Source organism: Polypterus senegalus, chromosome 1, assembly GCF_016835505.1.
Source record: "Polypterus senegalus isolate Bchr_013 chromosome 1, ASM1683550v1, whole genome shotgun sequence".
Classification (NCBI taxonomy): domain Eukaryota; kingdom Metazoa; phylum Chordata; class Cladistia; order Polypteriformes; family Polypteridae; genus Polypterus; species Polypterus senegalus.
Window position 1 is genome coordinate 148,365,689 of NC_053154.1, and position 17,880 is coordinate 148,383,568.

The following is a 17,880-nucleotide window of genomic DNA, read 5'->3' on the forward strand; positions in this document are numbered from 1 at the left end:
CTTCAAAAATACTGACATTAACTGTAGCTTGATAAGCAAAGGGCAAAATCTGCTTTGACCACTGCTTTTCCAAAACAACATCTCCTTTCGAAGTCAGTACATATTTACGCCCTGTCAGCAGCTGGGCAAATAGCAAGACTGCCGTCTCATTTATAATGATGCCTTTCCTTTTATGGTAACTGCAAAGAAAAAAAAAAAAACAAAGCACTAGTCATTGTGTTTATGTAATAGTATACCCAAAGTACCTTGTAACACATTCTAACAAACTTTGTAGAAAGGCATGAGATTCTTAGTTTTAAAGACATAATATAGCACAACACATTCATTTATGCAATATCAGCTCCCACATAACTGAAAAGGTAGATAAAGCATTGCAAATAAATAAAAGTTCCTCAAAGTCTTAGTTTTAATAAAGGAAAAATGAATGAGGGCAAATATTTCAGCATTACACAAGTAAATAAACAAGACACAGACTTTTACAAATAGAAATTTAAATTCTTCATAATGTTCAAGTTATTCCTTCAAGAGCTATATTTTACCAGTGCGGATTATAGATTATTTTCACCTTCTAGTCATAAAAGAGCACAATTAAGAGAAACTGTTTTATGAGCATACAATTCTGTGATGCCTTGCACTTCTTTCATCCAAATGGATTCTTCTTTGTCATTTAAATAAACAACTCTTGTTGGTGGCACTGTTTTGTCTGAATATAGTTTCTGAGTTCCAGGAGGTTCATCCAAGTAAAATCTAAAAAAGGATCAAAACTAAATTTAATAAGGACATTACATACCTCTTGAGAATTTACTATTAAATCATTTAATCATTTAACACTGCTTATTAGTACTGGGCGGTACACCTGTTCATACCAAAAAACATTTTTTATTTTTGTTATGATATGGATTTTTCTTATACCGCAACACCAGATTAAATGGCCTAAACAATGTTCCGAATGTGGTGCAGCATGAAACTGTTTAAGGGGGGACCTTTTCACTGCTACACCGCTAAAGGCACATGCAACGGAGTCCATGCGTTAGTGGAGGTACTGAACAGTGAAAATGGACAAAGAACATTCGGAAACTAGAGCTGTCGCAGACGATAAAGTTGAACATGATGATACAGACCAAAAAAAGGAGCCGTGTCTGTTGTCTGGAGATACTTTGGTTTTAAAAGGTCGGATGTGGACCATTATGTTCAAATGTATGAATACTGTTTCTATACTACTGGATAATACCGCAAGCCAAGTTGTACTTGTTTTATTTTTTTCAATACTGTGTAATTTACCTGGGTACTGTGTAATAGTGTGAAGACATGTTGAATTATTCTCACCATTTATGTTGAGATCAAAGTCGACATGTTGACTTTATTCTCGTAATTGTCATTAAAGTAGAACATCGTAAGCTAAACTTCTTCTTAAAATGAATATTTAATTTACTAGATTTTCTCAAACCCTCATAAGTTAATGTAGCACATTAAATGCTTTGTATTAAGTATTCCCCGAGCCATGTTAAATTCTACGTGCTTCTTAAACTGACTTCCCCTTAACAAGAGGAGGTGCAAGCAGCGATCACCACACAGAATACATTCATTTCATGATATTCCATTCCATATTTACCATTTATTCCTTTTCTACGACATGTTCAGTGCAATACAACTTTTGACAAGCACCTCTGAATATTTTACTAAGTCTAAATGCCTTTTTGGATGGTTGGCAATATGTTGTCAAAATTTTAGTTTAAGTTGTTTGCAAAATTTGCTCAATAAATGGGTTCTATATTTTGAAAGTATCTGTCATGCAATATGATTCCTTCTCTTCATTAGTGCCACCCCCTTGAAAACTATCACTTATTGGGGCCATGCAAACCTGTATTAATACTTGTGTGCAAATTAAAATTTTTTTTTTTTTTGTACAATGTACAATTCTCATGACAGTGGAATAGGTTATTCTTAGCCAGTCTACTGCAGTGGAAAATGTGGTTAACATCCACTCATGCATGGGAAAAAAATAACGAATACCGTGAAACCTTTATAATTTAAAAAAATACCCTGATATAGAATTTTCGTCATACTGCCCAGCACTACTACTTATGTTACTGTATACAAACATATTTAATTGTTTGCATAATGTAAAACGATTAATGAAAAGATGACAAATGACATACTTGGTTTCTCCATCCGAGACAGCAACAACTCTGGCTTCTTCTAAATGAGGCCAGTTTACAAATACTGATTTACCAAGCACCAAAGAAGCAACATCTTCACTAGTCTACGAAAAAGAAAAAAAAAAAAACTTGTTTATCAGTTAAGAGATAAAATTATTGATTCGTACATGAAAGCTAAGGATCTATGTACGAACAAATTTAAAAAAAATTAAAACATGGATGCAGCACTGAATATAAATATTGAACATAAATAAATATGAAGAAATTCTCAGCTTGCTGATAGCACCTTATATATGTTTACTATTGTGTAAAAAATACATAATAGGTGCTTCTAAAACAAAACAAGAAAAAACAGTTCCATGCAATACAAGATTACATAAACCATTAACATAATGTAATAAACTAGCATATAGAATTCTGTTTTAAGAAAACAGATTTACTATCAAATTTATTTATATTTAAGTGTCCCAGCATTCATCAAGCCAAGGAGAACTTTGACTTTCCTTTTTTATTTAACAAAACCAAAAAGTGTGTATACATCTACATTGGATATAGAAAAGAATCACTTCCTTTGAAATATTCCAATTTTTTTTTGCTTTACAGCTTTACAAACTCAATCAGATGTAAGTAGCCACCATTTCGATTGCAGACCATGGTTACTGACTTCCACCTGTGATCAATTGTAATCAGTGGGTTTAGTGAAGCATAAAAACAGCTGTTCCTGGAGCATTCCCTTGCTTGGTAGTGCAACTGACAGCAAACAACTGACTATGGGTGGCAAGCCACTTTCAAAAGATCTCAGAGATAGAGTTGTGGACAGACATAAGGCAGGAGATGGATACAAAAAAATCTCAAGGGCTTTATCAATCCCAAGGAGCACAGTAAAGAACATAATAAAGAAGTGGCAAGTGTTTGGTACTACTAGGACCCTTCGTAGATCAGGCCGTCCCTCCAAACTGGATGGAAGAGCAAGGAGGAAACTGGTAAGAGGCCAATGGCCACTTACAGGATTTTATGGCAAACAGTGGTCTCATTGTGTGCATGTGATAACAATTTCACAAGCGCTCCACAATTGTGGCTTGTTCGGGAGGGTCGCAAGGAAAATCAGGAGTATGTGTAAAAAATATACAACAAACAGGACAGACTTAAGCTGCACCAAACTATGCTTAGGCCACCACAAATTTAGTGGAAAATCAAAAGTTCTCGTGAAGTCATTGGAAATGCAAGTGGTGAATTAACATACCAGTTCCTTTTGATCATTAAGTATTATTTCCAGCATCAGATTTTCACCCCGACTACTCTGCTGAAACACTTGTACTCCAGCTTTCTTTAAGAAGAACTGCAAAGAAATTAAGACTTAATTAATAAAATTTTGTAAATAAAAATAAATAAGGAGCATTATAATTGTGTACTTACTGTATGTTTGATATGCTTTAATGTTGGAAAACCACAAAAATAGAGAGCGCTATTATCAACTTTATTTCCAATGTAGGAGACATCAACATGCCAAGCATCCATTGGTATTAGTTCAGACCTAAAATTACAAATGGTAGGGAAAAAAAAGAGGAAAATTGGATTTAGATAGAAATTTGCATTTCTTCTACAAAAGTTAACAATATTCACTATGATCATGTTTAGAAGCAATGCAGGAAGGAGCCAGAAAGATCAGTAATAACATTAATTCTACTGGAAGACTAATTTTCTCTTCATTCACAAAAAAGCTCACAATTGAGAAGGCTACTCAACACATTGGACTCCACATGCAAATATGTATGGTTTGCTCGGTGTTAAGCAGGAAATACACAAAGCAAAACACTCAATAAGCACCACATTCAGAAATGGCTTATAATGTAAATGGAGTAACACTGTGCCATCAGACAGGGCTATTCAATTAGAATTTGCAAACCAAAACATTTAGCTGGGCCAGACATTTTCAGCAGCTAATAAGCAGCACATGATGACAAATTTTAAACTAACACAAATGAATGTTTTGAAAAACAAATTATGTTTATTAATTGATTGCTTTTAAATTTGGTCACATCTGACATAGGCACATGCAGGGAGGACCCAAGACGTGAACCCATGATCTCTTTGCTATGAGGCAACAGTGCTACCGTTGTGTCACTATGTATACATGACCCAATCACATCACTAAATGCATTTTAACAAAATAAAAAAAGAATTATCAATACTATCACAGCTATCAGTGCACAAACCCATAACAAGTGATAACAGTAAGTAACACACATGAATACGTCGTCTACTGCACACCAAGGGAACATAGGATTGTTTAAAATCACCGCATGTGTGATTAGGCATTGCTTTGTTACACATCCCATATTATGTTGACATTGTGATGTGTCTCGCTATTGCATGGGCTGTTGTGGGTGTAGTCTTGTGGGAAAGCACTAAGTGAGGGCATACAGCACCTCCCCAGAGAGAGCTGAGTGACAGGATCAGGGTGAGAGGGGAGTGAATGGTAAAAAAGCTGGAATAAACAGAAAAATGGAAGGCTACCTTTTTTTTTTGGTTATGGAGATCAAAATGTGTTTTTTTTTTTTGTTTTTCTCTGTGTTTCTGGCAGGACTACAGGCTGTGCCACTTGTGGTTACTTCTGGGCCACATGTGGTCCAAGGGCTGCCATTTGAATAGGCCAGCTGTAAACCATGATAGTGTCTAAGCATAACCTCTACTGGTTTCCATTCTGCAGTTTATACCAATGTTATGTCTTCAGTATTTGTTGTGCATTGCATTTTGGAATCACCTGTACATTTTAAACATGTAACTAACTATAAATATATATTTTACTAAAGTTAATTAGAAACAGAGAAAGCTAGTGTTGTACAACATACAAAATTTCAACATAACAATGACTAATTATTTGAGTAAATAAAAATATTATTTCTCAATAACCACATTTTATTAAATTTTGTGAACTGAACTTGACAGCTTAAAAAAATTAACTGACAGCTGAAAAGGATGTTTTGCCCACCTATCCATCAGTTTTCGAAAACCACTTATCCAGAGCAGGATCACAGGGAACCTGGAGCAACCAGCAAGCATCAAGTGAAAGTCAAGAAAAATCCTAGCATATTTTGCCAGCCCTATGCAGGATGGGCTGGAACACATTCTCTCTCTCTCTCTCTCTCTACCCCGTCCCATCCAATCAACGGGGCCAAATTAGCACTGCCTATCCACGTAACCTGCATGTCATTAGACTGTGAAAGAAACTGGAGCATAGGGAGCAAAGCCACTCACACAAAGGGAGAACATGCAAACCACACACAGTGAAAACCCAGGACTTGAACCCTGGTCTCCTTGTTTCTCTGCAGCAGTGCTGCCACTCCACTGCAGTAAATTACTTTGCTTTATTCATTAAATCACCTATTGCCTGAGACAAACTTATGTGTCTAATAGAAAAACTTTCAAACTGGTGTGTCTTAATTAACTATAAGGATTTAATGCATTTTTTCATTAGCAAGCAGTTCAGTAAAACATCACTTCATGACATAGATAAGGCTTTTCCATTTCGATTTGTAAGAAATAAATATATTTTGCAAGAGATGACATGATTTCATTGGCATATTTACTGATAGGTATTACAAATGACATTGGAAGTACATAATGGCAGCTGGTTATATGACTTCTTCGGGTTTACTTGAACAATACTACATATAAAAGGTCAAAAGGAAAAGTTCACTGAAATTAGTTGATCGAAAATTACTCTTGTTGACTATAGAGGTTAACAGTAAGTTGGTTTAGACAGAACTACCTTAAGAAATAAATTTAGAATGCATTTCAAATAAGAAATTACCTTGCATGGCACTTTTGAATAGAAGGAAAAAGCTTAGGCAGTGGAGAAGGGTAATAGAACTCTAGTTCTTTATCAAACCAATACACTTCACATGCACTGTGTCGATTTCTTTGCTTTTCTTCCTCAGTCAGAAAATTATTACAGGGTTCCATAGCTGCCAGTAAACGTTTCTGAAAAAATAATATTGCTAATAGTAACTTGACAGTTCAAAATATCCAAATTCAACTTTAAGTTCAAGTTTACTGTCACATGAACACAGTACAGTGAAATTCTTTCTTGCATGCCAAATGCAACACTTTGTCAATTTCTGGCACAATGATCTGTAACTATTATCATTCCAAAAATACAACTTAATTTATTCTTTTCCCCAATAGTAATTTGTTCATAAAGTAATTTGTAGGTAGGAATGCCAAGAAAACAAAATTAAGCTGCACTACAAAACCTACAAATGTCTTGCATATTTTAAGTTTGAGTGTAGTCAAATTCTTACTTTTGCAGGTCAAGCATATCTGAACACTTTAAATAACTGCAGAAATACCAAAAAAATGATTACCTCATCAATAAATGGAATTAAGACAACAGCTTCCCATTCTTGCTGTTTACCATTGAGATCCGTTTTAAATTCGAGAGGATAATAATCAAAGATTGGAGAGTTCTCTGAAGTCATTAAATTCTTGAATATAAGCAGGAAGAGGAAAGTCACAACTTATCACAAGTAAAAATAAAAATAAAACACTGATACTTAATATGAAAAATATATTTAATAAATATTTCTTGCCTGATAGCAAACAGGTAATAGATCTTTACTTGCAGCTGGTAAAACAGCCAGCAACTGCTCAAACGGCATAAACGGGTTTCCCATAGTAAATTCAAGCTTTATTGTGCTGTTGCCGTGAATATCTGACAAATAAGGTGCATAATGGTAAGGATAGTACCTAAAAAGAAAAGGAAAAAACATTATTGCAGCCTTAAAAAATAAGCCACTCCATGATGTGCAAAAGTTCAATTAGGGAAAGATGCAGGCAAATCTTTGGAAAACTGAAATGAAAAAGTCAGCATTTTTTGTAGATAAATTTTTTTTATTAGGTATTTCTTTGCAGGGTATTAAAAAATGGATGAATGGTTGCATGATCCTTTAGTGGGATCGGCATCTCTTGCTGAATTCTTTCTCTAAAAAAAAAAAACCAATAAAAAATCACCTCAGAGTGGGTATTATTGTGTGTGTTCATGTGTCATACAAAGGAATGGCAACCTATTCAAAGGCTCTTCCTGCTTTGTGCCCAATGACTGCTTAGGGAAAAATGCACAGTTTTGTGAATATTAGAGTTTCTTGTACTTTGTGTGAATTTCTGATTTTTGTCATTACATCAGTGTAGAATCTTGTCCAGAACTAAATAAAATGAATATATTCCTACTATACATGTATACTATCAATGCTTGCAGTTTGTTTCATAATTAATATGGGTGATTAAGTATATTGCTGAAAAACATTATCAATTTATTAAAACATACAATTATGTTACAAATGTACGTATTGTTGCTCATTAAATGTTATTAATGTTCTGGACTGCATGCACCTTACTGCTCCAAGAATTCTGATATTTATTTCTGAACATATCACAATATCGCAGGAGTACACTACGGTCATGAAAGGTGTGTCAGTATATCACTAGGCACAGTAAAGCACACTCACTCATATGTGTCAACCCATGCAAACTCGTGACCAAACTATGAATAAATATGTTCCTGTAGCAAAATTTTACCTATAAAACAAATCAGATACATATATATTCCTATTTGTCCTAAAAACAACACCATTGCTGAATCTCTTTGTACATGTCACTAGTAGAGAAAAGTGATAACAAGAAATTTTCAAAATACTACAATTATAATCATTAAATTGAGCAATCACAACATTTTTGAGCACCAAGAATTAGCTTCCAAAGTAAAGAGGTAACAAAAAAAATATATCAAGCCCTTAAAAGAATCATAGCTAAGATTTCTTACAGTAAACCTCAGTAAGCGATTAGACTGTTTTTAGTGGTAGTGGTTGTCGAAAAACTGCATGGATCATGAAAAATAATAACTTAAAAAGTGTCAATAAGGCAAGATGTGGCAAGTAAACATGACATTCCTATGGATTCAACTGTATGCCTTCATAATTCAAAACCAATGCACAAAATGTTACTTTCAAAATATTAGAAGCAGAAAAAAAGTAAAAAAAAACATCTTTACACAAACATTCCTTACCAGCTCCAAGACTGAACTCCATGGTAGTAGTAGTGCAAAATCCATTGTATTGCTTGAACATAACACTCTGCTTGATGAGCCAGGAATTCACTTAAAAATAAAAACAAATTGGCACAATCAATGTTTAAAATAACAAAACTAACCATGATTTGCTTGATTATAATAATGTGAACCAACAAAAAATAAAGTTACGCAAAAAGGCACTGAACGAATAATAGCAGCATTTCTTCTGTGCCAAGTGTTTATTGAGCACATATGAAAACTAAAATAATCATTTTAATTTATACTAGAATTACACAGCAGACAACACATGGTTCCAGAGTGAATAAATGAAAACAAAATATTGGCTGGCGGAAGTCCAGTTAAAACCCTCTAGCCCATAAGGGAATACCACAAAAGAAAATAAAAAGCTGCCTAACAAGTGGTATCCTTTAAAGTCATCAGAGGCTCAGCATTGAAGGGGCACCAAAAATATCACAGGTAGTTTCTGCCTCTTGTCCGCTTCACAAAGGTAGGGTGGACCCTGACCTCAGAGGGGACAATGGGGTTTGGCTGGCATGAAGTGATCCTGAACAATTTTTTAAAGCTGACCAGCATTAAAAGAGAGAAAAAGATGGAGTGTAAATGGAGAGAGTGGAATATGGCACACAACTCTACTAAGATTTTAAACTCTTGCAAAAGTAAGCACAGAGAAACAGCAAAGTTTTAGTTTGTCTTCTGATGAACTTTGAATTTTGAGTTCTCTATTTGCTTTTCTCAACCATGTGTGTTTTTAAATAAACATAGCCTGTTACTAAATGTGGCACTGTACATACTTTACACCTTTAGCACCAAGTACTGAGCATGATTAAAGCAAAAAAACAAATACCTAATAGAGGTATTTTGTTTATTCTGTTAGCAATATATTATATAATGAGAAAATGAACTTACTCCGATACCACTTCAACCCCCATTTTGGTCATGTAATATGTCCTTTTATACTGCCTAAACTCCGTTTCAAATAAGTCTTCATCATTCTCATCATCAGGCAACTCTAAAGTTGATTAAAGGAAAATAATTTATTAAAAACAAACAAAAAATACAAAATGTCAGAAAGGAATAACTTGATTCTTTACTTACCTTTGGTAGGAACATCGGCAGGTTCTTTGTTTCCATCAAACGCAGCTAAACAAAGGACATCTTCTTGTTTCTGCAGAGAGGCAAAATAAGGATTTAGCTTTTGACATCTGAATTGCTACAAAAATGTCTACTTATTGAATATACAGTAAACCAGTAAAATAAATACTTTAATATTTCTTTAATATTTAATGAAAATACTAGGACCTTCTAGGATTTAGAATGAAAACAAATAGGCATTTCTAGGTCTTATTATTAAGCTTTTGACATTTAAACTCACAGTGAGAATAAACAAAATAAAGCATATATTTGTGATAGTTTTTTTAAAAATACTGAAGTTCCTAATATCTGGAATTAAACTTATTCACAAATGGATTATGAAATTTGGGTTCCACTGCAATAATACATTTTCAACATGCTGTGATGGTGCGAGACTGGCTCCATGCTCCCTCTTCTCATTTGGGAGCCTCTTGAACCTGACACCGCCGATAGTCATGAACGGGATGAGCTACACAAATTAGGACACCACATGAACCAAGGGGGAGGTGCAAAAGTGTTCAGTGCTTTAATTAAAAACAACCCAAAACAAGTTTTCAACAGTGCAGTGCATAAAAATATTCAATAAATAATCCAATAAAAATAGGTGCAATATCCCATACAGGCCTTGCGGCAGAGGAGTTGCCTTATCGACAGGTGCAGCTGACCTTCCACAAGTCCGGTTGCTTACCGTCTCATGGCTACGGACAGGCTCACTAGCCATACAGACACTTGGGTCCCCAACGGCCATAGAGCTCATGCTAGGGCTCTCCTCTCAGGCCTTCATCGACCACCACTGCCTTCCCCGTCTTCCACGGCAGGCCACACAAACTTCCAGTCACTCCCATTCCTTGTAACTGCTCAGCTGGAGTGACCACTTCTGGCTGACTCAAATCACCAAGTGTCTGCCACACACTCCTTTCCCAGGGGCTTTCCTCCCAGCTGCGTGCCTTCTCTCCCACGAGTCTGCTCTGTTTTGCTCACTTGTGCCCACACCAGTTCTTTTCACCTCCTGCTTTTATCTCTCAGTAACCTCTGTTCTGTCTTTTCTTTTTGATCCCCAACTCGCACTTCCCCTTTTAAAATGAGTAAATGGCACAGCTGTGTTGATTAGCAGCTCCCAGCGCAAATTAAGGTTGTGGATCCTACAACTGTGTCCTTAGTGTAGGGCTGTTCCCTTTCGCATCGTGCCCAGGTACCGCTCTCACCACGCTAACACGCCCCACTAAACCAATCAATTATTTAAAAAGATGCCAATCAGCTACAGACCTCACTTTACCACACATGTACATTGTATTTTATCATCTTTTTTCCTTATGGAGCTTCCATAACGGCTAACTGGATATTCAAGAGAACTGAACTCATCTTCAGCATTGCTATTAATGAAATAATGTGATAATTTTGGGAATATACATTAAAAGCATTAAAAAAGCACCCATATCATTTCTTTAAGTAAAATAATTAAAACAAAAGTTTTCAACGGTAAATTTATATTTTGACAACTCAGCTTATTTAGAAAAAGGTAAAGCAAGTTGCTTCAGGATAAATTACACAGAAAGATTATCAATGGACCTTCAATCTTTGTTGGCACAAATTCATTTCAAAGTGAATGATTTCTAATATGAGAAAATATCTTTAACCTCCTACTCTGCATTATTTTTACCCCAAAAAAAAAGACTCAAAAATACTGAATTTTCTTCAACAATAAAAATGTTATTATATTTAACAGAAACATAATTACAGTATGAAAGGTATGTATAGTGTACACAGCTGTAACTGATGTATATTTAGCATACATCCTTTGGGTGATATATATTGAAACCAATAGTCATGAATACACAGCCCAATGTCATCATCAGGACAGTACAAGCGTGGTTCTTTATACACTTTACTTGTAATATTTGTTTCTGGTGCTAAAGTATTAGACGGTAGATTGCCTGTGAGTGATCCACATGATCGATGCAACCCTTTTGTAACACAGCACAAAGCTAATGGCTTTCACATTTCCCTGTCACGGACACTGACAGTTGCTACAATGTGAACAGTGATTGGGGGCTAACGTTTTTCTTGTCTTTCTACTTGATTGCCTTTTTTCCACAAACCTACTTGCACCCCACTGCAGCATTATGTGAGTGAAGTCACCATGCATATCATGGAAGTTCAGTCGTACAGTACAGTATGCATTGTTTTCACTACCTGTGTCAAAGTGTGATGGCCAATTCATACTGTCATCACTACCACTTGATTCAACTAACATTTTAGTTTCATTTTGACGTAAAAAAGGATTTTATGGCTTTTCATTTTACATGACATTGTGCTATGGTTAAAGGATCTACCACATTCATGAATATTAATGGGTTACTTTAGAGTGGCGCAATGCATATAAATATTCTGTACTTGCATAGAATTCCAAGGCCAAGTCACAGCCAGGGTTAACAACAAGGAGGTTAATACAAGAATTAAAATTAACTTTGCAACTTTATTTTTAAAGGATGATGGTTGAATTACATTTTAATTTACTAAAGTATTTTAAACAACACACTAAAGCATTTAAATGGAAAAAAAGAAACGTTTGCTTAATACACTGCAAACAATCACCAAACAAAATTCCAAAAGTGTAACAAAAGGGTGAGAATTGTATTTGAAGTAATTATTCAATGATTCAAGGTTTGTTGTTTTGTCTTTTTAATATTAGATTTTTGCAGAAGTGAAACAATAGTGTTTCACACTAAAGCTATGTTAATTATTCATGATTATCCTTTCCTAATTTTAATTTGTTTTTCTTTTCTTGTAACTATTTCTTTGACATCTTGTAACACACTTAGACCTACTGTACATCCTGTGTATGAAAATATGCTATAGAAATAAATATTGTTGTTGTAGTACATCACTTTAATGTAAAGTGCTTCATTAACTACCTGTAGTACATACATTACGGATGGGCATTATTTTTAAATAAATATGTATATGGATATCTTAATCTTATTTTATAAATATCATTTAAATTCCAAGTAAAGTTATTTTTCTTTATGGTTTAAAATTTACTGGAGGGTGGAATTTGAATTTTTTCCCCCATTTAATAGATTTAGTCTGGATTTAGTATTTTGAAATAGTCAGAACAGAATTTAGGGTGTAGATGTGACTAAACCATTTGGGTCAAGTGACCATAATATAATAAAACAGATCTCATTGTTTTGGAAGAGCGTATATGCAAAAATTAAATCAATGAAGTTTAACTATGGTAGGCCAAATTTGAGCAGATGTGGCAAAGTCTGAGAAGAATAGACTGGGATAAGCTTTTAAGTAGGGAGATAGTCAAGGAGCTATGGAACAGGTTTAAAAATGTTTTACAAGTAATGCAGGATAGATACACTCCTAAATTTGGAATTAGTAGGAAATTTTAAAAACTATGCAAGGGGTTAATAAAAAGTTAAAAAAAGAAGCTGCAAAGGAAAAATCAGACAGATTTATGAGATTAGCAAAATACCCGTGCTTCGCAGCCGAGAAGTAGAGTGTTAAAGAAGTTATGAAAAAGAAAAGTAAACATTTTCAAAATAACGTAACATGATTGTCAATGTAATTGTTTTGTCACCGTTATCTGTGTTGCTGTCATATATATATATATATATATATATATATATATATATATATATTGTCACAACCGTGCGAGTAGCAGGCAGCTAAAGGGCTTGAGTAATTGTAATAAAACATCCGACCAGGGGGCGGCGGAGTTCACTGATTGTCTTTCCCTTTCCCGGGAAATTCTGCAAGGTTCCGGCGCCTCTGAAGACGTCACTTCCGAAGCCGGCCCCTTTGATGACGTCACTTCCGAAGCCAGCCCCTTTGATGACGTCACTTCCGCTCAAGACCTTTAAAGCCTCCATCTTGGGCTACTATAGTCAGTTCTGTTTTGGACTCTGTGAGATGCACATCATTTCTTTGACAAGAAAACCCATTTGCAGCTGGGAAAAACAATATACGGGTGGCTGCACCAAACCTTTATAATGTCTTGGACTCATTTTTATGACTAAAAAGCACCATTAGAAAGTTTCCAGAGAACAGCAACTAGGTGGATTCCAGGGCTATAGGGGATGAATTATGAGAAAAAACTAAAAGAGCTGGGCCTTTTTCAGTTTAAGCAAAAAAAAAAAAAAGATTAAAGGGAGACATTATCAGAGTGCTTAAAATTATGAAGGGAATTAGTACAGTGGCTCGACTGTTATTTGAGTTCATCAAGAACACAGAGACATAGTTTGAAACTTGTTAAGGGTAAATTTTGGACAAACATTAGGATGTTTTTCTTTACACAGAGAACCATAGACACATAGCATAAGCTACCAAGTAGTGTGGAAGACAGTAAGACGTTTGGGACCTTTAAAACAAGACTTGATGTTTTATTAGAAGAATTATATTGATAGGTCTGGCGAGTTTGGATGGGCTGAATGGCCTATTCTCGTCTAGATTGTTCTAATAAATACATAAACAAATAAAATACAAGTGATATGAATATACCTAAAAACAAAGCTCTTTTAATTTTCTGACCCCACTTTATCCATAACAAAGAATTTGAGAAACTAGAGTCAATAGCCTATCCTGGAGAATGTTGGAAAGACATGATTCAGTCCCCAATTTGATCCCATCAATTACTGTGTACTCTCACTCAGATACTTTCATATACCAGACCAAATTAAAACTTCTGATAATCTAAAGTGTCAACATATGGAAGGAAAACAGAGAGTTAAATTGACAGACCATAGAGTCACAAGGCAAACATTTAAATTCTGCAGTGTGTGTCTAAGCTGGTACATGAAAACAGGTCCCTAACAATCAAAAACGGAATCATAACATACTGTATCACCATGCCATCCTCCTAGGAGTAATTATTCCCCAATCTCAAGCTCTGAGTCATCATATTTAAGACTCCACTTAACATTTTCAAACATGCTTGATAGTGGTGACTGGCCAAATTTGCCAAAGTATTTTCCAAAGTGAATTTCCTGGGTTTCTAGTGATCTAGTATGCTGAATTTTTCCAGATTAAACATGCTTTTTTCCCCCCAGTGCTCCATGATTCTTTGTGAGGTCAGTGTGTCATCTCAGAGCTGTAGCGGCCATGTTTGATGGAGATATTGTTACTGGGTCTGTGCTACCTGTCTGATTTGAGTCGCACACATGTGTACTGTAGGTGTATGCCACCACCCACTTTACAGTGCTGACCAATCTGCTTCATGCATGCCTGATTAGCTGACCATAATGAAAATATTATGAAAATACTAAATTGTTCTGCATAGATTCATTGTAGGTTGTGCCTTAAGCATGCTATGCTCCGAGATATTTAGCACTGTTAAGGTAGAGTGCATAACACAGATTCCTTGGATGACCGGATCTGTGGATGTTAGTTAGTCATAGCAAAAGGAGGTCAGAAGATGCAGAGAGAGAGAAAGAACTTAGGGTAATGTGAATTCAACTTATAATTTTATCTCAGGGAAGTACTGTGGCTCAGTGGTTATCACTGTTGCCTCACAGCTCAGATCACATTTTTGGCCACAATAACTGTTTTTAGCAGAGTTGGCAGATGCTTCCTCAGCCCTCAAGGACACTTAAAACACCAGAACCACTCTAATCCATTCAAAAGTAGTTCAGTTTCTCTTTCTCCACTGAGTTCAATACATTTTACTGAGTTCAACAAAATAAATGAACATTTTAGTGTTTTTGCCAAACTCAAGGTGAACAGAATTCAATAATGTTCGCTCAGCACTAATGCATATTCCACTTTAGGGTTAAATGTGACCATCTAGCCCAGTTAAAAAATGAAATATATACCTGTATTTGCTAAGCTTATAAACTTTACCGACCCCCCCTCACGACCCCACAAAACTGGCTAGCAGCATCTGCACAAAGTGTCCCATGGTTTAAGTTTGTTGAGCACAACCACAGACACAAACTTATCTATATTGCGAATATAAATCTTGGAGATACTAACCTTGAGTCTTTTCCCTTTATGATTTCTTGCTTCTTCAGCTGCCATGCCTGCAGCCTCATTAAGGTATTTATTTCCAACTTTGCTCTCAAACCACTTCAGATCTACAAACACTTCACTAAAGTGTTCTCGGTCAAACTGAAAATAAATTTTAGAACATGTATTGATATTCTATTAAATATGTTTAATTGCTATCTATCACAAAGGGATGTGTTAGGCTAAAATATATTCAACTACTATGTATCACAAGGGGATGTGATAGGCTAGCATTCTTAAAACAACATATTGTCATACCTGCTTAATTCAATTCAGGGATGAGAATATTCCGGTAGCACCAGGCACAAAGTAGGAAATAGCTTTGAGCACAATGTGAATTCATTGTAGGACCCACTCATCCGTACACCAGTTAATGTAACACGCATGTCTTTTGGCATATGGATGGAACAACAACAACAACACACACACACCCCCCCTCATGGAGAACCTGCAAACTCCATCATAGTAAACAACAATGAACAAGATTTAAAATTAAGGATGGTGGGTCCATGTGGTAACTGTGTATTATGCTACCAATAACTTCATAATCACAGTATTCTACATGCTAATTAAAACGCAAACAAGTATGACATTAAAAAAATGATCAAAATACTACCCTGTAAGTTCTTTAGTATAGCACTTTCAAAATCAGTATTTACCTCTGAAAGCTTTTCAAGATACTTCTCAAAATGATTCAAATTTAAATTTCCATTTTCATTAATGTAACCTGCAGAGAAAGAAATATTTTTTAATATTTATTTGAAAGAAGCATGCTATGCTCAGCTGGAACAAATCTTAAAAGTAATCTAAAATGTACTGAAAAAAATACATTTTAACAATAACAGTAACAAGAGATGATCACTGAATTTAAAACTATAATTATGTGTGAACTAATACAGTATTATCATTCTGCACATTCCAGAGTGTGCCAATTAGGAAATTCAAAATCCACTTGGAGGAGTTAACATCAAGTCCCAAGGAAATTGGTAATCATCTTTGATGGAACAACAAAGTTACATAATGAGCTATAAACACTACTTTTGGCACAGAAATTGTATCCAGATGTTCCAACATGGAATAAAGTATGAGTGACATGTCATCCTCTCTGAACCAATTGTGATTATACAATAACTGGAGAGAAGGTACATGCTATCAGGTATATTAATGTTTTTAAAGGTTTTAGTACAAGTCTCTGAAAGTAGTTCCTCACAATAGGAGTAAATACTACTGCTATACTACTACTACAGAAAATGTGACTTCATTAAGATTTAGTTTAGAATTTAGCAATTCTAACTCATTTAGGTTGTAAGTTAACATAATGGAATGAAGTCACTGGAATTGTTTCACTTTTTTTGCGGTTTTAAAGAGGGTTATGTCAAAAATGTGGAATATATAAAAACTTCCATCTTTGTATGGAAAAAAAGACATAATACTGTCACAGTTATGACTAGGGTTTATGTGGCTGGAAAATATTGTACTCAGCAATTCTTGCAATTTTTTCATTACACATTATTGGTCCTGTAGAACTGCTGGGATGGATAATCCACACAAATGTCCTTAATTTTACTTCGATTGGCAAGGTAGTGAGACCCTGTCCTTGCAAAAACTAGGCATGAGCAATGACAGTCAGTCAGTCAGTCATTCTCCAACCCGCTATATCCTAACACAGGGTCACGGGGGTCTGCTAGAGCCAATCCCAGCCAACACAAGGCATAAGGCAGGAACAAACCCCGGGCATGGCGACAGCCCAATGCAGGACACACACACACACACACACAAGGGAGAATTAAGGATCGGCACTGCACCTAACCTGCATGTCTTTGGACTATGGGTGGAAACCCATGCAGACATGGGGAGAACATGCAAACTCCATGCAGGGAGGACCCGGGAAGCAAACCCAGGTCTCCTAACTGCGAGGCAGCAGCGCTACCACTGCGCCATGACATTTAATAAAATACCTTTGTAGGGCCCAAGAATAAAGATCTAAATATAGAATATACATCTACACTACAAAATCTGAAAAGAAGGCTTCACACTACAAAGGAAAAACTACATAACAATGGGAGAACACCCAAATACTGCGAGATGTGCATGGCTTCAGTTTTACATTGGTATGTTTGTTTATAGTGCAAAAATACTTAGTCAAAGCATAAATGTGAATTTCAATATCATCAATGCATACCGTCCTTTGGAACAAATAAATATACTAAAAAACAGAACCCACCAATTCAATACTACAATAACATACTTACCCCCCAGTTTTGGCAAGACACTAATATAAGTTCTGTAAAGTAGTGGCAGTGCATCATGGTTTATATGCAAATGAGGTAGATGAGGTATAAAGTCATTTCCCACAAGAAACCCCATTAAAATCCAATCATCAATTATGCGCTCAAGGTCATAATCAAATGGAATAGTTTTCTAGAAAGGGAAAAGAAGATGGGATTATTAAGGGGCAGTGAGCTACAAGTAATACTGAAGGTCTAAATT

General features: G+C 35.4%; 1 protein-coding gene across 3 annotated transcripts in view; it reads right to left on the reverse strand.

Annotated features, from left to right (window-relative positions):
* xrn1 (5'-3' exoribonuclease 1) overlaps positions 1-17,880 on the reverse strand; it is a 128,690-nt gene that overhangs the window by 75,217 nt on the left and 35,593 nt on the right. For all 3 annotated transcript variants that reach the window (XM_039760378.1, XM_039760370.1, XM_039760383.1), the window contains exons 8-21: positions 17,643-17,811; positions 16,050-16,117; positions 15,358-15,492; positions 9,343-9,412; positions 9,154-9,256; positions 8,224-8,313; positions 6,752-6,908; positions 6,527-6,646; positions 5,974-6,143; positions 3,576-3,693; positions 3,403-3,498; positions 2,160-2,263; positions 616-747; positions 17-179 (exon numbers count right to left, since the gene is read on the reverse strand). In XM_039760378.1, the coding sequence (XP_039616312.1) occupies positions 17-179; positions 616-747; positions 2,160-2,263; positions 3,403-3,498; positions 3,576-3,693; positions 5,974-6,143; positions 6,527-6,646; positions 6,752-6,908; positions 8,224-8,313; positions 9,154-9,256; positions 9,343-9,412; positions 15,358-15,492; positions 16,050-16,117; positions 17,643-17,811 (1,695 nt within the window). The remainder of the gene's footprint in view (positions 1-16; positions 180-615; positions 748-2,159; positions 2,264-3,402; positions 3,499-3,575; positions 3,694-5,973; positions 6,144-6,526; positions 6,647-6,751; positions 6,909-8,223; positions 8,314-9,153; positions 9,257-9,342; positions 9,413-15,357; positions 15,493-16,049; positions 16,118-17,642; positions 17,812-17,880) is intronic.